Source organism: Sparus aurata, chromosome 2 (assembly GCF_900880675.1).
Source record: "Sparus aurata chromosome 2, fSpaAur1.1, whole genome shotgun sequence".
Lineage (NCBI taxonomy): Eukaryota > Metazoa > Chordata > Actinopteri > Spariformes > Sparidae > Sparus > Sparus aurata.
Window position 1 is genome coordinate 11,382,437 of NC_044188.1, and position 22,412 is coordinate 11,404,848.

The 22,412-nt window shown below is 42.4% G+C and overlaps 1 protein-coding gene across 3 annotated transcripts in view; it reads left to right on the forward strand.

Annotated features, from left to right (window-relative positions):
* The window catches only part of LOC115575175 (roundabout homolog 2), a 57,387-nt gene that overhangs the window by 15,891 nt on the left and 19,084 nt on the right, over positions 1-22,412 (forward strand). For all 3 annotated transcript variants that reach the window (XM_030407025.1, XM_030407031.1, XM_030407033.1), the window contains exons 3-9: positions 7,224-7,381; positions 9,176-9,296; positions 9,380-9,518; positions 11,731-11,858; positions 16,476-16,600; positions 18,710-18,881; positions 19,275-19,480. In XM_030407025.1, coding sequence (XP_030262885.1) covers positions 7,224-7,381; positions 9,176-9,296; positions 9,380-9,518; positions 11,731-11,858; positions 16,476-16,600; positions 18,710-18,881; positions 19,275-19,480 — 1,049 coding nt within the window. The remainder of the gene's footprint in view (positions 1-7,223; positions 7,382-9,175; positions 9,297-9,379; positions 9,519-11,730; positions 11,859-16,475; positions 16,601-18,709; positions 18,882-19,274; positions 19,481-22,412) is intronic.

Sequence of the window (22,412 nt, forward strand, 5' to 3'; positions counted from 1 at the left end):
AGCTTGTATGTAAGCTTATGAGAAAATGACCCTTCTTCTCACTTGATTTAATGCCGCAATAACAGATGCCTAGTGAGTTTATGGTCTCAATCACTACTTTCGAGCCTTCTTCAACACAGTCTGATGTTCATGTTATCTAAATTATTGTCCCACGTAGAGTAAAATAGACAATAATGCAGGGTAGGCTTCAGGGTGTGGCTACCTTGTGACTGACAAGAGACTACCATGGCATATCCTCAGTCCTCTGAACACAAACCTTGACCGGATCGATGTCACCATAATGACTGTTTTTTTTTTTGCCAGCAACAAGATAAAAAAAGCCCTGAGGCGTATCAGTTGTTTGGCAGCATTTTGCAAAGAAGGTGGGATCATGAAGCAGACATACAGCCAAGTCGGTTCTTTTGGATTTGCAACAACGCCTTGTTGTTTGAGCCACAAATTTAGGCTTTCTAGATCATCCAAGTGTGCATATTCAAATGTGTTGTTTTGTCTGATGAACGGTCCAAAACCTGAAAAGATATTCAGCTGTGTGCGACGAAGAGCAGCTTCAAAACAAGCGCACATTTTTGAAGCTCAAACCAATGAATAACTTTTTCTATTCATCAGAAGATAAACGATCACTGGTAGATTTACTGACCTCTGGAATAGCTTTGTAAGATTTTAGCGGGCTCGATTCCACTAATGTTGTCCTCCTGTCTGGAGCAGACGTATGATGACATGAATCCATTTACGGTGCGATAGTTTGTGTTTACCGAGAAGAGCTTTAAGACAAGTGAAGACACCTGTAGCGAACCTCTAGCTCTCGCAGACGCTGGGTAAGTAAAAAGCATAACAGGAAGTCTCACCCAAAAATTCATGCATGGTATCAGGAGCAGGGAAGTGGTGTGGATGTGTCTCCATGAAATAGAAGATAATTGGCCGGGACAAACGCTGGCTTTAGCTCTGAGTCACAGAGGTTTGTGTCAAAACATAAAAAGGATTCAAGACCTAAGATAGATTTCTTTTTTTTTTCTGTGCAGTCAGTCCCTATTTCCTGCACAGCTGCAGTTGAGGTGATGTGTTTTATGCTCAAATGCATTTTGCGCACCCCGAGGTCCACAAGTTATGTTTTTTGTATAGCTGCTGTTGCTCCGTTTCTGGAGGAGCTCGTGGTAGGAGCTCTCTTTGCTCGAAAATGCCAGCAGCAGTCATTATTCTTGCTTTTTTTTCTTTACTTTTTTTTCCTCTTCTCTTTCACTGTAAGCTGCTGCTGACCGGCTGACTTGCCTGGCTGGTAAAAAACCCAGAATAATGAGACAGACAGTGGGAGTGGACTGAAATCCCCCCCCCCCCATTTCTTCCAGTGTTTTTAAGCTTTAAAATAAAGCAAGGCAGGGAGGGGTGAAACAGTAGTAGTGTCTATTTCCAAATCATGAATGTGAATGTCTGCCTGTCTCAGCGAGGGAGGAGCCGGTCACATGGTTGCGGCGGGGATTAGAATAAAGTAGGACAAATAAAAAATAAAACTTGTTTAAAAGCCTTTCGAGCCAGATGTTCCTCTTACTCCTGATGAGGGATTATGGAGGAATCAAACTTCTGGTAGCAGCTTGATTCTTGGCTTCTCCCGCTCCGTGTTTTCACTGGGAAGAAACCTCTGATATAGATCATCTCCGATTAAAACAGTTTTGTATGCGTAGTTTGGAATTGATCAGCCAAAGTTTGACTCTGAATTTGTGCATCGTGCCTCGCCGATAATGCAAAAGCGCGTTGTTGTTGTCGTTGTGCAATATCTGCTCGTAATTGAAACGCCATCGCATTTTCCGAAAGTGGAGGAATTTATATCCATGGGGTTTTTTTTCATAAAGACTGTTTGCCCTGGAGTCTCTTCTCATTCTCCGTCAACACAATCAGACAATGGGTGGATTAAAGCAATCTCTCTTCTCTGTAAGCAAAGCCTCCATTAGCTGTGACAGGGCAGTATCATGGCAATGGGATTAGACCACCTCCCTAAAGGGTTTAGTGCTCTCTGAAATAAAAGAACAATAAGAGCCAGGCAACGGGTCATTTCAGGCTCCTTAAAAAAAAAAAGAAAAAAAAAGTGAGCTCACTCCCTCTGTCCTCTCACCTGTCCGTCCACCCTCCTACCTGTCAGAGAGCGCAGAGCCTCTGCATCTGCCCGGCCCCCGCTGTCTGCTCCGTCTGCGTCCTACACTCACTGTCACCTCATTTTTTAAGCACAAAAGCTTTTCTATTTTTTTTTTCTGTCCTGTCCGTCAAGCTCAGCGATCACGTTTACTTTTAACTCGCTGGTTATGTAAATGGCACGTGAACAGTTAAGTTATTTGCCCCGCGGCTGCTTGATTTCAGGTGAAAATGAATGAACAAATAAAGCCCCTGTCAACATACATTCGTCAGGTTTACATGCACCGCAGAATGCGAATGCCATACATACATTTTTTCTTGTGATAAATCTCCCTTCCTCCCTCTGCTCATTTCTCCAAAAACACTAACAGATGGCCCTTCTGCCGTCCCGGAGCTCCTCTCTGCTCAACACTAATATTATAGAGATAAATGTCACTTAAAACTCAAGTGATGAATATTCTGTGGGAGATTAAATCTCCTAATCTGTATATCCCCGGAATATTAAAGTTATGAAAAAGAATGGCCGCCCTCAGAGTAGCGGCAATGTAACCGCTGAGAGTCATTTAGCGCTGCTTCGCCATTATTTAAGCACACAGGGAAGAGCCTTTGGGGAATATGAGGATTTGTCTCTGCAGAGGCAGGGTCAGGCCTCAGCTGCCCCGCAGTAACCGCACTCCCCTGATCTGAGCCCAATGTGGGCGGACGGACGGAAGCGATAGCGCAGGGCCTGGTTTAGAAGATTACTTGGCCTACTTGTATTATGTCTGAGGAGTTAAGTCAGGGACAGTGGCCCCTAAGGAGGGAGGGAGGGGGGTTGGGGGTTCATCTCAGTGTTTCTGAGGAGATTGGACGGTTCTATGCCGGGATCATCGTCACAAAAACATCCATGGGAAACTCTTTGGCATAGCCTATCAGCCTTTCAAGTTTGCAAAAGGAAGGATCACATTAACTTGAACACAGCTTCAAAGAAAAATTTGGGAGCTCGTGTTGCCGGGTGTTTTGGGGGTAGTGATGTTGGGAATACATTCTGCTCTCTGGCATGTGTTTCAACCCTCAAATGTCCCACTTTCTGGGAGTCTGAGCAGGGGGACTCTGGGTTTCAAATGCTAAAGGTGTGTGCGTGCATGTGTGTGTATTCGCTATATCTCTGTGTGTGTGTGAGAGTGAGTGTGCAGTTCAGGGATTAGCTCTCTGCCCATAACTTTTTCACTCCAGTCACCATGGCAGTGAAACAAAGGTCTCTGTGCACCCATCTAACCAGGCCTTACAGACGGAGGTCTAAAAATAATGCAGTGCTTTCAATTAGCCCTTCAGCTCTGCAAAGCATTTGAAACAGGCAGCCAAGTGAACAGGGTCGTGGTTATGCGGTGAACAGACCTTTGGGAGGAGTGTGAGTGCCTTTGCTGGTTACAGTCGAGACAAGACTCCGCTATAGCTCCTGCAAAAGGCTCTTTAAAGGGGCAATCTGTAATTAAAGGCTGGAATTTTAAGGTTAAAACCAACATTATTAACGGAACGTGAGGAAACAGCAGTGTGATGTAGCGTCAAAGTCACCTGTGTATGGGATCGCAGACGTGTCTTGTGAAGTTAGCATGCTAACCAGCTAGCTCTGGCTCGTCCTGTCCCATTACAACACCTTTTCTGCTAAAGGTGCTCTGGGAGTAACTGTTCTTCTTCTCACAAACTCAGATTGCCTTTCTTCAAAAAGTTCCGCAATTTTTAAAAACTTTTTCCTGGGAAAAAGCTGCCACACTGCCCCTCACGACTACAGGAGGAACTGCACCGTCAGTCAGTGTCAGTAAGCTTTCTAAAAGGTGCAGAAATCTGGACGAATTGAACGCAGAGAGTACGGACAGAAGGCTCCGTCCGTATCCTAAGGTTGAACATAAATGAGCCAAAAGCTGTAAATTAAGTATTGTAATGATCTCACAAATATTCTCCTTACCAAGCCAAATAATACAAGCGTACACCTTCGGAAATCCAATTTTTTCCCCCAAACTAAGACAAGCTTGATTTAGTTTTGCTTGTTTTTGTTCAAGCTTAATATTTAATTTGAATGATTAAGTCATTGTAGAAAACTCTTCTATCAAACTGGACATCAGTGAAATACAACACACCAAGAGTCTTGGTTTGTCTCTCAAGAATTACCTCTGGTTTGGTTGACAACCTTCTTCAATCCACGGAGTAAGATGTGAATATATTGCTGCTGTTTTCTTCCGCTGTTGTTGCTTGACACCTCTCCTGTCCCCGCCTGCTGTCTTCTCCGTATCCCCTGTCTTAAAAACTCCAGGCAGCTAATTGGCTAATGTTAGCGAGCAAAGAGCAGCAGGTGTTAGTTACACTAGTGACATACTGACCCCTCGCCATATTTTACGCATCACACCTTTTATTGTCCTGTTTCGTGAGCTTCTTCAGGGTGTTTTCTGCGGCAGATGCCCACATACGCCCACGGGCTCCCCAAACTCCCTGGTCTGGGAGGTTCCTCCTCTGCCGTCACATAATCATAATCGCAGTCACCTGCTCTGAGATGTGTTACAGTGTTTGACCATGAATAATGATTGAAATATCTCTGCAGCGTAATGAGAAATGTTATAATGTCAAAGAGGTGAGGAGTTTTGAATGAGACTTCATTTTGGAAAAAGACTTCTCACTTCACGCTGCCTTGTCCTAAATGTCATGGCATTAAAAGAAAGAAAGAAGAGGAAGAAGAAGAAGAAGAAATCCCATTCTGCCGCTCTGTAGGGAAAGTAAACTTCTGCTTCATTTCAGTGAAGCTCTGTTTAAGCATGTCTGCATGATTGATTAACTTGTATCATGCAGCTTGTTTTAGAAAAAGGGGAGTGTGATGTGCAGATTGATGGATGTCCACTTCAGACCCGAGGGGGGAAAAAAAAGCTGTCCGCCGATGCTTTGCAATATTCATAACCGTTTACCGTAGACAATTACGGCCGTCAAACTAGACTGAGGAATGATTTCACATCTTTAAATAGTCGAGATTTTGCTCAAGCCCGGTGGGTCTGAATATTGACGCCGCATTAAAGGCCAGCACCGCCGTGTTCACACAGACCTGTGAGACGTACGGGATAATAAATGTGTGTCATAGATTTAGTAATTGGCTTAGAATAACCTGAGTGCTTAGTTAAATTGATTTAAGGTGGATTACAGCAACGTGACTAAATCCCAATGAGCAAAGTCTGAATTGAGATTACAGCAGTTGATCGCCCACTGTTTACACTTCACCCGTGTTTGCTTTCTGTTCGAGGACTGTAAATATGCAGCCTGCAGCGATGATGCTGGCGGGTTTAACACTCGCAAATGTGCAGTGACACCTGGGTCGTGGATTTAAGTATCATAGACTTCTCATTTATAGCCGGCAGCTGTGGATTTCGGTCGTGCATAATAAGAAGCAGATACGGGAATTCCCAATAGAACACCTTTGTAAAAGAGATGTCTGTGAAAGTGCCTGACAGGACACCTCAAACTCAACCTCGTCTACAGACGTCAAATAGCATTCTTGCTAAATCTGGCATGTTTACATACGTTTCTTGAGCTAAATACGGTGCAGGACAGAGGAATTGTTGTCACTCTAAGCGCTGATATTGCAGCTAAGAATGACTTTTTGTGAAACCTAAAAAACCAATGCTGAGAGCTAATAACAGGCCCCTCACCTTTGAAAGTAGGCTAATATAAGTCTCCCAGACAAGCTAATGTTTGCAGTTTAGGTTAAAACCAATAAACTTACTAATTGTAGTTGTGAATTACAATTAGCCGTTTTCACAAAACTGTGGTCAGACAACAGGAGATCGTCCTCGTCTCACCTTGTGGAAATACTGCAGTCTGGTTTGGGTGAGGGGTAGCACCTGGGCAGAGACTGCAGGAGGAGGACCGACCACAACACTGACATATCCGCAGCAAGCAACGCAAGGTCAAGCCCCGTGACAGGTCGTCAACATACGATGACCTGCTCTATTTCCACATGGTCTCAGTCAGACATTGCACGGACTGGAACTGGCCATTTCACGTCCGCTCCAACTAGCTCTGACATTTTGCGTTCGCACACACAGCTCCCTCTGAGGAATGTCTGCGCAGTTTCTCATGGTGGAAGTGTTTGTGTGTGTGTTAGCGGTGATGAATTGTGCGAGTAGATTGGCAGAAAGAAAAAAAAAAAAAAGAAGCAGAATTTATCATAATTATTTGTGAAAGATGGCTAAAATATTCGTGGCGGTATAAAAGGAGATTGTATTGATCGATGACGCTGGATTAAAAACACTTTGGTGGAGAGAAAAAAGGCTGTAGGCTGCAGCTACAGGATGTGGTCCAACATGACGAGTGAAGTCGTTTCGTGTGTGTGTGTGAAAATGTGAGCCTGTCAGCATCTTGAGTACGAGTTTCCATTGTACAGGAGAAGGCTCCGGTTCATGGTTCACACTGAGTCTTTCATCTGTCAGTCACCGCAGAAGATTAGAAGATATCAAAGGTCGCCGTGTCAAAGTCATCTCATCCTGTCGTCATCCGACGGGTGGCAGGAGTGCAAACTATCGGGGGGTGACTCGAGGATAAGCTTCTCTCTCACTCACTTCTCTCTCACTCACTGCTGATTCTGTTGGAGTGTTGCAGGATAGCAATTGGAATCAGAGACACAATCCTTTCATTAATGCAGAGGCCATTTTTTTTTTCTCCCTCACACTTGGGCTAAATTATGAATGCGCCGTTATTTGTTTACTCCGTGTTGGGCAGAGAGATGTGCATTATTCATCCGTTCTGACAGGAGAGACGGCGGAGTAGGACACAGTCATGGGAAAACGTTAAAAAGAGGGAGCGCAGTCTAACAAGGACGGTGCCAGGGATTTGAGCAGTCATGCACACGCAAACACAATAATCGACTTTTCTCTCAATAAGCTTGAAGAAGATGGCTCACTCTGGAAAACAAGTCTAAATGATATCCAGGACAAATTGGCATTTCTTTTGATTATGGCGGTCGTGTGTCTGCGCTGCTGCTCACCGATCTGTGGGTCTGATTTCCAGGCTTTGTTTAAAAGCGCACCAGACAGACAAGGGCCCTCTGAAGCTAATTAGATTTCTTTGTGTTTTTGTCTCCTTAGTCCTGAGAGATGATTTCCGCCAGGCCCCGAGTGATGTGGTGGTGGCCGCTGGTGAGCCTGCTGTGCTGGAGTGCGTGCCTCCGCGTGGTCACCCCGAGCCCACCGTGTCCTGGAAACGCAACAACGTCCGGGTCAGCACCAAGGATGAACGCATCGCTGTGAGTCTCGACACAAACACCGGACAAAGACCGAATCTTTTCGAGACAAATGGGATACAAACACGGCTTTTTAAACCCTCCATGTGCAGCCAAATCTTCTCTTTAGATCACGATTACGAATCCACAACTGAAAATACTCAAGAGCACTGTTTACTCATGTCAAAGTAACCCACAGTGCCCAGCTGTTTGAGTAAATTATTCAGACTTTTTATGAAAGTATGTCACACATTAGACACACTCGCCTGTCTTCAGCAGGAACAGGCGGCCTTGAGGCTGACAGCCACAGACAAGGTATGCAGCCGGTAATAAGAGACAACCCGGTTGAGGCACTCTTGGCTTTGGTCTTGTCATGACCAGAAAAAAAATGTAGAAGATCACCGTTTCTATATTTTAAGGAGGAAATTAGAAGTAAGAGCTTAACCTTTACATTTAACTCAGTTTTGTTGCTATGTTTTGCTTATTTCTGTGGTCAAATATCCAAACAGGAGCTACAATGAAGAGTGAGTGTAATCGAAAACAACAATTTTACAGCAGTGCGTTTCTTATAAACTCTCTCATTTATTACCGGCAGTCCAGAGGAATGGCAGAGATCTACCCGTTTACCCTGACAACAGTTTCAATAGACCGTAATTCAATGCGGACACCTTGGTTTTTCTATGGACTGGAAAATGCCTCCGATTCTGCTGTCACTTTCCTTTTTCTCCTCTCATGTGGAAGATCAACAGCTGGACACTATCTCTGGTGCTTTCTGAAAAGCATTTATCTGCCCGTAATGTAACGTAGGAGGTTTTCATTTTCAGGGGTGATGTTGATGGAGAACAGTGCTCGAGTACAACTCACCCTTCCAATCTATAAAAATACTCCATTTCCAAATCCTGCATTGAAAATATGCTTAAGAGAACGTTCAGCCCAGAAGCACATATTTTTCCTCTTACCCACAGTGCTGTTTATCCATCTACATCGTTTTGGTGCAAATTGCCAAGTTTAGCAGATATCAGCTGTCCATTTGTCTGCCTTGTCTCGTTTAAAATGGAACAAGATGGCACTCGGCTTGTGGCACTCAAAGCAACAAAAAATATATATAAAAAAAAAAAAAGAAAAATAAGTCAACAGCGGTGTCTCTTTCCAGAAATCACTTCACGGTTACTCAAGATAATCCACAGAGCTCGCTGTGAGCAGTTTCATTTTGGAAACCGTATTATTTTCTACCCAACTAAGCTCGCTCACAGAGTAGGTGCAGGCTTGCTTCTGCGTGGTGACACGGTTGGCGGGTGTAATCAGGGAGAAAGAAGATAGTTTCCTTCATGAGACTGTGCTCTGCGAATTACAAGAGGTGAGGAGAAACATATGTATTTGTGATCTTGGGGTGAACTATCCCTTCAAAGTATCAACGGTACAAACAATTTATGCAGATGATTGGCTCATGTGAGTGTTATGTGTAGTTGATGTTTTGTATGTGAAATTAATACTTAACCTTTAAGATAACTTGTAACCATAACTGTGAAATACATGTAGAGGAGTCCAAAATAACATAAACATAAAAGAATGGAGGTATTTGAGCAAATGTACTCGGTTACATTCCACCACTGTTCAGACGAATAGCTGAATATGACCCACGCAGTGTTTTGAAAATGAAGGATTAATGATTCATAACAGTGCCAGAGTATCCAAATGTGGATTATTTTTTCATTACAGGCTGTGATGATAACTCTGAGTCGTATCTATCTGCCGTCTTCACGCAGGGGCACCCTGAAAGAATAATCTCCTGAGCCGTCGCTGTTCTGTTTTTTGCAGATGCGCGGTGGCAAACTGATGATCTCTCACACCAGGAAGAACGATGCTGGCATGTACGTTTGTGTGGGCACGAATATGGTTGGAGAGAGGGACAGCGACCCTGCAGAGCTGGTGGTGTACGGTGGGTATCCTGATATTTATGCAGTAAATACGCCCTTTAAGGAACATAAGCTAGACGTTTTTGACGCTCTCAACTTCCTGCAGAACGTCCCGTGTTGGTGCGGAGGCCGGTGAACCAGGTGGTGATGGAGGAGGAGACGGTCGACTTCCTGTGCGAGGTCCACGGAGACCCGGCTCCCACCATCCGATGGCGCCGAGAGGAAGGGGAGCTTCCCCGCGGGAGGTGAGAGCTGACTGACACAAGCACCGACCAATAGAGAGTGTCCGATTGGTGGCGCACATATGAGGCTGGATAAGAAACACAGCTTTACCAGAGACGAGTCATGTAGTTGATTATTAACTCATGTGACCCAGAAAACATAATGTAGAGTAATTGTTCATTAATTCATGTCCATCTATCGAGTCGAGACCAAAGAGGATTCAGCAGGCCTAGTTGTCAGAATCCTCCTGTGACCAGATTCTTCCCATCCAAACTCAATAGTGTGTAAAACATTTTGCCCAGCTTATTTAATAATTACATTTTATTTCAATTTCCAGCATTAAATTACCCCAAAGCCTAATTTTACCAAACTCTAAAAATAATGCTTAACATAAAACTAGAGAATTGTACAGTTTTATGTAGGTTAAGAAACGTTCATGTGTTGAGCCGATGTTATACATTATATATATCTTTCTATTCTCCCTGCTTCTCTACAGCAGCTGTTGAGAATATTGTCCCATCATAGTTAAAAATGTAATATTTCCTGAGCTAGTGTCAAGTCCAACAAGTTGTGAACTGTGCTTATTTTTCTTTCCTCTGTACAGTATTACCAAGCTACAGCCCGCAGTTGGTTAGCTCACCTTAGCTTAGCATAGTGACACTTTATATCTCGTTTGCTAATCCGTCCAGAAACCCAAGTTAAATCCCAATTAGAGAGCTGCAAAGGTGATGCTTGGCGGATTTTGTCGCCTTCCGATGGAGCCAAGAAAGCTGTTATCCCCGTGTTTCGAGTCTCTGTGCTAAGCTAAGCTAACCGGCTGTTGGCAGTGGAGTCATATTTACAAACGTGAGCTTGGTGAGAGTGAGATTAGAAGACTGATACGACTCCTTTGTCTGTATAAATGTAAAGCCTGAGACAGCAGTGGGTTAGCTTAGCACAAAAACTGGAAACAAGGGGAAGCAGCAAGACTGGCTTTGTCCAAAGATGACAATATCTGCCACCCAGCTAGAAATCAGTGAAAACAGTGTTTTTTTTTCTTTTTCTAATAGCTGTTGTTTCCCTGTGTTTCCAGACTTTATGCTTCAACCTTCTCCTCATTTCTTTTATTTTCTGCCTGTATGGTTGGAGTCTTATATTCCCGGGGTCCCTTGCTGTTGTTTAATATGGTATATAAAGGGAACATGAAAAAGGTTGCCTATGTTCCCCGGTTCTCGGGTTTACGTTAGGATTATTTGACCCAAACACAAAAGGTAGGTTAATGTTTGTTTACAGAATGATGTACGAAGGGCCTCGGGAACATTAGACCATTAGATACGCTCCCTCTATAGTTCAAGAGTCTATACAATGAAGTGAATCATATTTTGATTTGATTCACTGTGTTCCTTGAATCAACGGTGACAGCAGAATTATTATCTTTCTGTACTGTGGTTGTAAGTCCATCTGAACTTCATAGTCTAGACTTAGACTTAGACTTAGCTTTATTGATCCTTTTGGGATGACTCCAGCAAGGAAATTGAATTTCCAGCAGCTTACACGTAGAAAAAAAGGAGAGGTATAAAAATACAGTATAAATAGACAATAAACTCTTAGACAGTATAAGATAAACAATAAAACTCTTAGAATAAAAAGTAAACAATAAACTCTTAGAATGAACAGTAAACAATAGACTCTTAGCTATATATATAAGAAAACAAAATCAAATAAGATAAATAAATGTAACTGTAGAGAACTGTATAGGGGATAAGTACAGATAAATAGGATAAAATATGGGCTATATGGCATTGTTTTTACAGTGGTTAAATGACATTAAATTATTGAACTTGTTATTGCACAAAGAAGAGTGTCCAGGTATGTATGAGTGGATTAATTAATTAATTGATTGATTGCCCAGTGCTACCAGTCCTTCCCTTCTGTCCTCTTTACCCTGTTCTACTGTTAAAAGACAAAAAAGAGCTGTTTTTCCTGATCAAATGAAAAATTTATTTGATTTCAGCTATTTTCCTGGATCCAGTAACACTATCTTAAGGCAGATAAGCACATTGTTCCACTCCTTTCAAGATATCACACCTGATTCGAAGCAATCCCTGCCACAGGTTGATTGACAGGGGGAAAAAATGACATTATCTTATGCCACTGACAGACATTCTTCCCTTTGTGTAGATTAGTACGGCCATTTTTCTTTCGCCATGCTTCCCCCGTTAGATCTTTCATTATCGCTGTTTTTCTCATTGGCAGGTTTGAAATCCGCAACGGCAACAGCCTCCGTTTGTTCCGCGTTAAAGAGCAGGATGAAGGGACGTATACCTGCACATCTGAGAACAGTGTGGGCAAGACAGAGGCCTCGGCGATGCTGCAGGTCCACGGTAAGGAACGCATCATGCATATCGTATTGGAGCACACACGGAGACACTGAGGCATGCATATGAAAGCTCTCATACCTCGAGCCATGTTCATGCATAAGGTAACATCCAGTCACATGGCAACGGTATCATGTAAATTCCCTTTTTCCGCCCAGCATTCCGTGTTTTATTTTAAATCAGTGTATCTTTGTGTGTGTCGCTGTCCGGCGGTCCTGCCAGCAGCTTATGCTAAACCGTATGGATTACGCCATTTGACAGATGTTTGGTAGATGTGTGCTTTAACTCGCTGCCAGAGAGCATTCCCAGTATTAATAAGACATGACTCTCTCCTCCTCTCTTCCTGTCTCTTTATCTCCCTCCCCTCGCCTCCTCGCTCTCTCTGTGCCCTTTTCCCTTCCCTCTGTGTCGTGGTTTAAATAGTCTCAGACGACTTCATCCCACTAATGCTTTTATCAGTGTAAATGAAATCCAAACCGAGCAGTTTTTCTATTCACTCAGCCCCCCTTTTCTTTTTTTTCTCCTTTTTTTTTCTCCTTGGCTCTTTTCCATGCTATCACCGGTTTTGTTTTGTAGCACAGCCCTTTCATCCATCTCATTAATTTTCCATCTCTCTCCATCATGTTTCAAACCCTATCATCATTCCAGTCGGCCCGTTCCGTAAGTTCACTTTCCATCTAATTCTTCTCTTTAAAAAAAAGGCATTTGTGTTGTGCTAATTCATCCCATGCTCTTTCCTGTGTGACATTCTTAATGTTTTTTTCATCAACAATCAATGCCTAATGGTGTAAATAAGTTCCTCCATTAGGCACCGAGTTGTTGACAGCATGCCTGTTGCTGCAGCCAGGCATTAAGTAAGCCTCAGACACAGTGACTTAATGTACATCAGATTAAGGGCTCCTATCAAACCCGCATCTGCTGTGTAGCGGGGAGTGTGTCATTGTACCGTGACACCATGTAAATCCCTCTCTCAATTTGCAGCTACAGTAGCTGCAAGATTTTTAATTACAACTCAGTGGTGGTCTTGGAATTCACTTAAAAATAAGGGCATGGCACATTGTGATTATTAAAGGGGAACTCCTGCCAGTTAGACACAGAGAGAAAGAAGATAAATAAAACATGAGGGTAGAAATCACTGCAGTAGATGCTGAGATATTGTAATGGTATATGACATTTATGGTAAAGAAAATATCACGATATACGGTACTACACAATTATTATTTTATCAATTAAAATGAGTCTTAAAGGAAAGAAAACAGAAGGTCTTTTTACTTCATTATTATTCCACAAAATATTACGCCCTGGCAGATATGAAACGCCAAAATATTAATATATATATTGAGTAGCACTAATAAAATAGGATTCCATAACTGAATACTTAAATGTACACAATTTTTATAGCACAGTGTACCTTAAAAAACTATGTATCGCTGCAACCCTAATCCTGATTTTTAATCTCATATATGGGTCAAATTCCAAAAACGCTGGATCCTACATTTCCCATAATGCAACTTTAAAGGATTTCTTCATTACACCCTCCATGACCATTAAATAACCCTGTCTTTCTTTAATGCCCTGCAGTTGTTGAACTAATTTTGTTGATATATTTGTAGATTCAAGTCAATATAACCCTGATGACGTCATTATATCTAGAGCTGATCTATCTGTGTTGTTTAATATCAGCAGCCGATATTGTACCTTTCACAGATAAATCAGTTTATTACAACTCAGTGGTGGTCCTGGAATTCATTGTTAAGCCACATTTGAGGGCTCACTGCATTAAATGTGTAAATAACAGCCAATATATTGATATCATCATTTTTAACTTCCTAGTATCAGCATCTTTATCGGCTCTAAACACCAGGTGCTGGTCGGCCTATAACTATGACATCATCAGAGTTATTTTCTCAGACTTGACAGATTGCAGGAGAGAAAACAATAGTGGAGTGCCCCTTTCAGTAATAGTGCTATGATTAGTAGTATTAGCAGAAGTAGTTCTAGTAGCACCTCTTGTGTTGATTTTATGATCATAATGTTAAGATTTTCTTTCATCCTTTGATATGTGTATATAATTAAATTAATCTTTAATCAGGCAACCCTTTGAGGTATAAAGTCTTTACTTGTAGTTTGCACTGACCAGTGATGTCAGGATACTTTAATTACTATCTATGATAGAATGCAATGAAAAATATTGATAATCGCTTCCATTTTCGATACAGGAAAAACTGACACAACATCGAGGGCTTAAATTTGAGATTTCTTTAAAAGATAAACTTGATGAGGTTATAGAAACATGTGTTTTTTTTCTCTTTAGATAAAGCCTTTAAAATAATGTGCGTCACATTAGCAGCTGTATCGATACTGCAGAAAATAAGTACTGAAGCCATTTCCCAGGCAAGACAAGCAGTTGTTAACCTATAATGAAGAAGATAAACCGACACTGACTCCATAACAAAAAATACAAGAGAGTGAAAACATCATTTGGCAATTAAAAAAAACTGGCAAAAGCAATAACCATAACCATAACAACGTTGTATAATCCCATCTATGTATATGCAAGTTAAATATAACACAAACACATAATGAAAATCTGCCGTGACAGTGACTCAGGCAAGCAAACAAATCCATATCATCCAGCAGAAAGTAGAGATCAGTCCACTCAGATAGCAATGCAGCGATAAATCAGATGCATGTCTGTGCAGAGTGATTATCCTTCCCACTGTGGGCTCCATTTTTGTCAATATCTATCAGAGTGGGAAAGAAGCCCAAGGGCCCCATGCTCCATTAAAAACATATTCCCTTTCCTGACAGTCTATAGAGTATGTCTTGTTTATACGAAGCTTCTCTGCACCAGCTGCTAGACGTCCAACTACCAACTGGACTAACAGCAATTAAATGGATAAGTCACAATTCTGAGGCTAACGCATCAGATTTTGTTTAAAGTCGTTAAAACATCTTCAGAAAGAGAATTCACAAAAACATCATCAAAGCGCCCTGATGTTGATGCTGAAGTGTGAGACGTCGTTCTGTGTTTGGGAACATGCTCGTGGTGAGAACATTACGACTCAACACAGATGACTCACATCTCTTGTGTATCCAGCAAAATATGTGTGTGAGTGTGTTTGCGTGTGTGTGTGCAAATGCGCCGCACAGAAATTTGTAGAGAGGATGAATCCGAGCTGAAGCAGCTTTTCATCCTACGGGGAAGCGTGAGCCAATTATTCGGACGGGGGGTAGAAGGCGGTGGTCGGTGTAAATCTACAGAGGGTGTGGTGATGGGGCTAACGCAATGATCTGACCCGAGCCGGAAATTGGCAGCTCTGCTCAGAACCTTTTCCCAAAATAACTGAGTAAATGTCATCAGACCAGCTGCTTATGGCACTGTGATGATTTGTTGTTTTTTTTTTTACAGAGGAGAAAGAGGTGGTGTGTCTCGTTAAAGATGAGAGGCCGATGAGTATGTAGTGATGGATCAAACAGCTCAGAAGGTTAAAGGGACAACTCATACATCTTGCTTTGAAAGAGCTGATGAGTGCTGCATCGGTACGGACAGCAATAGCTGAGTAGATTTACTCAAGAGCTGTACTGAAGTACAATTCTGAGTTAACCAATAATGAATGCATGTTTTACTCCGATGCAGAATTTGACAGCTAAAGAGCAAGTTTTCAGATTAGCGTAACAATCACATGATGAGCTTTACCTCTTACAAAGAAAGCAGCATTTAATTGGGGCTGTGTTGTCAGCAAGAGCGACTATCTTTTACCCTGCCAAACTTCTCGGAAGTTTGAATTTAGATAATTGTTGCAGCCCAAAGAGGTAAAATTATTTATTTCACAACATAAAACAAATAGTTGTAAGGTTTGTTCAAAGCTAAGGACTCAAATGCAGACACAAAGGCAGGCAGGGTTGAGAAACAATAGCCGAGCTTTAATAAAGTAGAGCTGAAGTTCACAACTCAGAGGCAGGAAACAAAACAGACAAAAAGGAGACTGGGGCTAAAAAAGATAAATAAGAGTAGAAACTAAAACCGTAAAAAGAAGTGGACCAAAACCACAACACAAGAAGACACAAGGAGCAAACAAGGACAGGGGAGCAGACAGGAAGTGACACAAGTGACATAAACATGAACTGAAGAAAAGACTCTGACTTAAATACCCTACAGAGGGAAGTTTAATGGTAAAACAAATAAAGGCAATCAAAACAAGTAGGGAAACAAACAAAAACAGGAAGTGTAGAGCAGAACATTATACATCAGGATGAAACTTTCAAAATAAAACAGGAAGTAACTGGACTGAAAACCCAAAACCATGACAGTATTAGTAGAAACTAAAAAATGAACACAGACTTTTGAACCAAAGCTTTGTTTTCTCTTTCTTTCTTTCTTTCTTTCTTTCTTTCTTTCTTTCTTTCTTTCTTTCTTTCTTTCCCTTCTCATTAAAGTAACTTTATGTAGAAACTGCCATTTTTTGTTGTTTTGTTTTGTTTGGTGCGGCTAAGATTCACCCTATTACAAGACACCTCAGCTCAGTGGAAACAGAGAATTCAAAAAGCAGGAGTTTCACACATTTCCCTGTAGTAATTAGACTTTTAATGAATGGTCTTTGCTCCTTTCCCCTCTTCTAGTACCACCCCAGATTGCCACGAAGCCCCGAGACCAGATTGCCACACAGGGGAGGAGCGTCACCTTCCAGTGCGGCACCACAGGAAATCCTCCACCTGCCATCTTCTGGCAGAAGGAGGGCAGCCAGGTAAGAGGCTGGAGCAGAGAAACAAGAGCTCCTCTCATGCAGAATACTGCAGCAGCAGTACAGTACAATCCTGTTTTGCAAATCAGCGGATGAGTAAATATGAATAAATTTGCTTTCTAACAAGCCTCAGGTTGATAATTATGTGTGCTCTGGGATTTTTCCGAACCTTACTCATACTGTATTGTTTATCATATATCAACAAACAGAGTTTCACACCTTCTTTGTTCTAAAGGCGAGAAAGACTCACCACAACACGAACAGGTTTTGTCTGATTTAATCGTACTTTTTCTGACACTTTTTTTTTTTTCTCTTTTGGGTTGCCCACACTCTTCTTCAAGACACATTTTTTTTTTCCACGCGGAATGGGCTAGAGGCGAACAGGAGAGTGCAGCACATTTGCATTTGGCTCAGAGATATGAGTAGAGACAAAGTGTTTGGAAGGTATTGGCGGTATTGCGTTGGCGGGAAATGTTTCTCCTGCTTGCGAACCTCAGTTTAAGCGAGTAGTGCCGGGGAGGAGGGGGATGGAGACGGAGCTAGAGGTGGCAGGAAGTACGCCAGGTGTGGAAACTGCTTCTTCAGGGCAAACCGGCAGACAATCACTGTGCTCCTTCCAAACTATAAATACCCTGTTGCTCAACAGAAGCCGGGATCACTGAGTCGGAGGAGCAGCCTCAGATGTTTTCAGAAGCTTGTCGGAGAGCAAACGGGAAGTTCAACTGCAGATTTTGTGAATAAGCTTCAGTTGGCAGGATGGCTGAGGCTGTTTGTGGAGCTTTTTTGCTGTATTTGGGGGATTATGTGTAGCCTTATAACCTTGGTCCCTCCAAAGTCTAAGCCTCTTACAGGAATGAAATGGATGGCTGAATGGATTGATGTGCATCCCTTCCCCCCTTGTTCACATCCATGTAACTTACAGAAAAACAGAATGGGACGGCAATACAACGTCTGTCAGTGGGCGACATCCAAAAAACACCAAAACAACCCATCTCCTCCAGGTTCTGAGCTCTGCCTCAGCTAAAGCTGTTAGTGGCCATGTCGGTCTTTCAGATGAATCGGCACAAAATGTTAAGACAACAGCGACGGTACTGAAGTCATGATGATGACGACAGCTTAAAATGTTGGTGATGCCTGAGGATTCCTTTAGCCCCACTAACAAGGGGCTGGGTGGCAATCATGTAAGCATACTGTAAAGACTAACATTTGGCACTGATTTCACTGTTGGAAATGGAAACTCTGGTCTTACAAACAGATCACAAGTGGTACGTCGCTCTCAGGCAATGATTAGACTAAATTCTCTCATCAACCAATTGCGATTGGTCTTTGTACAAGGATCGTCCAATAGACAAAAGTAGATCTTAGGTAAGGCGCCGGTATAAGTCTACAAAAGCTGCAGATGGTGAGCGTTACATAAGCGAGAGATGAGGGCAAAAACAGTCGATGCAATCTGCAGGATATGTTGTTTTTCATCTGTCAGTGATTCTTATTGGAAAAACAGTGTTTTCTTTGCCTCGTCTGATCTAGCTTTCTCCTTGTTCTTTGTTTTGCTGTTGATCTTTGTTAAGCCTCTTTGAGTATTCAGAGAGGCACCATTTAAGTCCAGTGTATTATTATTATTATTATTGCTATTATTGTTATTATTATTATTATTATTATTATTATTATTATTCAAAAGGCGTTGTTCCGTTTTCAGGATTTGATTAGATCACGTAGCATGCCGGCGTCAGGACCTAATTTAGCTCAGTACAGCCCTAGCATGGCTGTAGACTCTTCGGTTGTTTGGCTCCGTTTAGAAGCTGATGAGATGACGCCGTGACTGTGGTAATTCAGTCATCACGATTTCTGAGTTGAACACAATGAAGTCATGAAATAGTAATGCATAGTTTATTCCGATTACAACTCCTGTAATTCAGCAGAATGTGCCCTTTTAACTTCAGACTTACCGATGAATAAGACATGGCTATCATTAATAACTCAGGAAACATGGTGATTGAAATATTGTAAGTGTTTGCGTTAATTAACATGTCGCTCCTGCATTCATTGTAGGCTAATTGATCTAAGTGTGATGTTTCAGAAGTCTCATGTGTATGTTTGTGTCTGTGTGCTCAGATGTTGCTGTTCCCAGGCCAGCCGCCGTCCCAGTCCGGCCGTTACTCCGTCTCCATGAGCGGAGAGCTGACCATCACCGACGTCCACTCCGAGGACTCCGGCTTCTACATCTGCCAAGCCATCAGCGTGGCGGGAAGCGTGTTGACCAAGGCGCTGCTGGAGGTGGAGGGAGGTGAGTCCACGCAGTCAGGGTTTTATTCTTTCATTCTCTGCTATCAGCTAATGAGGAGGAAACACATTAATTACTAAGTAGGTGGATAAACAACAGGGCTCATAAAAGACAAAGAAAGAACAGGGTTGTGGACCTCATGCTGGATGAGGGATGGATTTCAGGCTTAATGTTCTTCCTCGGGCAGCTTGTAAGCACCAGATTTAAGCTATTTTTCTGCTCTTTATGCAGCTTATTATTTTCTGCCTACTAAGCATCTGAACTATTTACACCCTTTGCTCCTTTAACAGCTGGAAACTTTCTAATCTTATTTTCTGCAGCTTCCAAAAATATTGTTCTCTCCACTGTTCAGCCCCTTTATAACATATTCTGTTTCCTCTCTCCCTGAATCTGTAGGTCCTTCAGGTCGCGTCCCGCCGATAATTCGCCAAGGCCCGGCCAATCAGACTGTATCTCGAGGTGCGACGACGCAGCTGCACTGCCGTGTAATCGGAGGGCCCTCAGTCAGGATTTCGTGGGAGAAGGACGGCGAGATACTTCAGGGAAATAAACCCCGAACGACCTTGATGGAGAATGGCACTTTGCAAATCGCAGATATAAAGGTGCGTGTGTTTGCCTGCGTGTGTGTTAAGTGAGTGTCATTTATCGGAAAGGGCATTAAAAGGATGAGTTCTGAGAGGCGTTTGCTCGCAAACCGAAGGGAAAAAAACACACTGTGTGACTGACGGAAATTACAAAATAAAAAAAGAAAACACCCTGCACAGAGGACAGTAAACATCCCCGTCTGAACTCTGACCTTCTTTCACTCTCTCTGCAGCCCACATCATTTCTCCCTCCTCCATTATAAATTTGGTTTTGTAAAAATGAAGGTGAGGCTGAGTTTCAAAGAGCAATCTCTCGAAAGGCAGCGCATATCTCAGCGGCGCAATTATGTGCTCATGCGGTGTGTAATTGTAATGTTAATGAAGCCGCTTGTTTGTAAATGCTAATGTGTTCGGCTTTGATGGAGGAGCAGTCAGCAGGGCCCCTTTGTGCTATAACCCCACCTGGAGGTCAGCGAGTGCACGGAGCAAAAGCAGCATCGTTTCCGTTAATTGACTGGCGATAGATGATTAATCATCTAACCGGCATTTTAATTAAAGCCTCCTGCCCGGACTGTGCTTATTCACCTCCTCTCTCGTCCTGTTTTCCGCGACCGCGCCGCCGCTCAGCAGAACTTGGAGCATTAAGTTTTGGTCCAGTGCACCACTGAGGCGAGGGGAAATCTGCCATGCCAATGTGCTCAATGGAACAGAAGAGATGCATTAGTGTGGCATCAAGGGGGATGACAAGGGAAACAAGAAAGAGGGGAAATGGAGATGACGAGTGAGGGACTAAAAATATTTACCCTGCTGATGCCTCCAACCCGCCATCAATATTTCAGCAGTGGTTGGATTCATCTAAAGAAGTTCACCTGCACCACACGCTGCGCTGTCTGTCAGCCAGCCAGAGGTCAACACTGCGGTGGATGATCTCATATGGTCTGATGACGGTTCCAGCAGACTGGCTCTCAGCCAGGAGTGTGTCAGTGGAGCTTGCATTTACAGTTCATAATGTAAACAGGAGGACGGGTACAGTAGAGAGGAGGTGTGGTGCCTCCTGGTTTGTAGCAGTGGGGCTTTCAGAGGGCGCGATGACGAACGCTGAGTGAAAATGTCACAGTTGAGGCATGCGTGAGTTACCTTTGAATTTAAGCAAAAGAGACAGCAGCAGTCAAAAAAGTGTCCGTTACGTAGGTTTATTTTTATGATGGATCTAATGTCTGTGTGTAAAGTGCGACAAACACACCCAGAGATTTATGCAGTTCCTCTCAGTTCGACACAACATTCCGGTTTTTGCTCGTATTTTGAAAAAGAACGATAATCCACCTGAGCCTTTTACGTGACAAGTGAAAATGAATATTCCACTAACATTCCCGTTTACATGCAGCCATGCATACTCCAGCTAACGTACAGACAGACGTCCTATTCTAGCGCTACGTAGAATTTTACTTGCTCCCGTCATAGTCCCCCGTTGTCTGCCTTACATTACATCCACGCATATCCAAAAACCGGTTGATATGCAAGTCTTTCGTAATGTTCGAAAGCAGGAGTGTTTCTCCTTTTCTGACCAGCTTTTGTTGTTTGCTTGCATCTCGGCCTCAGCTTAGCTTAACTGTTGGCTGGTTTGTTTACAACACACAGAGCTGAACTGTGTCGCAAACTGTTGGTAAAACCCCGACTGAGGCACATATTCCGAATACACTTTATACGTGTCCAGAGAATGCTCCCCAAACAAGAATAATACATTGTGTCAAATTCTGAATAATAGTGGAATTTGCTTGTGCATGGAAACGTGTTAGCATTGTTAGCGACGAGCTGGTGAACGTAGTGGAGCATTTAGCAGCTTACGAGCCAGATCATATCCCTCAGGGATTGGTGGAGACCAAAACGGAGCTAATGTCAAAATGCACATTGAACATAAATTCATCAGGTGGCCAAAAACACGATTTCAAATCAAAGATAATGTTAAAATTACTGAGAAAGAAATAACAGATGGGAGCGGGAAGGATATGATAAAAAAAAAAACAATAGACATGTCTTTGGATTTACTAAACCAGTAACACCATTTTATCCAGTGTTCACTTAAAATGATCAACTGACACTGGTTGATTTTAATACCTCTTGTAATTTGTTCCATTTGTTTGCTGGGAAGAAACAATGAGCCCATTTACCAAGCCCAGCTTTTAACTGAGGAATTTGAAGGGATTAAATATTCTGCCTTGACAAGTGGAGCTAAGTTTTTTTAATAGAGAAGTGAGGTAGGAGGGTAACCTGCTCGGTAATGCAAATGTCTTTCCCATCTGCTACTAAGAGAAGACCAATCCTCGCTCTGGTAGCGATAAAGCTGAGTGCGGCACGGTAACCTATGTCGAGTGATTTCTGTAATGTCACCATCATCTACGACTGACATTATATTTGATATTTGAGTTGCCGTATGTTCATTATTTCCAAATAGCCTCCTAAAGTTTAATGGAATGATGCTTATAAGTAATTTGGTGCTAATTATAGAGAAAATGGAGATTTGGTTGCCTCACTAGCATAATTGCAGGTGTTACATAAAGAGTCTGTTAGTCAGCGGGTCAACTGAATGATCCAAAAGGTGGCCAAGGTACATTATATAAAAATGAAGTGTCCATTAATGAATTACTACAGAAAAGATAATTACTTGGGTATAAATGGAGCGGTGCTTTCAAGGACATCCTTATTGTCTCCGTAATTACTGCAGTGCTAACTTACATGCTGAAAACCTGAATTTATGGTCTTGAAAATAAAGCATTTCCTTCTTTGCTTTAGTTATATGAACTTCATATATTACATATGTCATATATATGTATTATGATGCACAGTGTTGTGCTACTTTCTGTCCATCTTTGGGTCATTTAGTGAAAAGAATGACTCCGTTTTATATTTAAAATCTAAATCTGAGTACTTGTACCTGTCAGATAAATGTAAT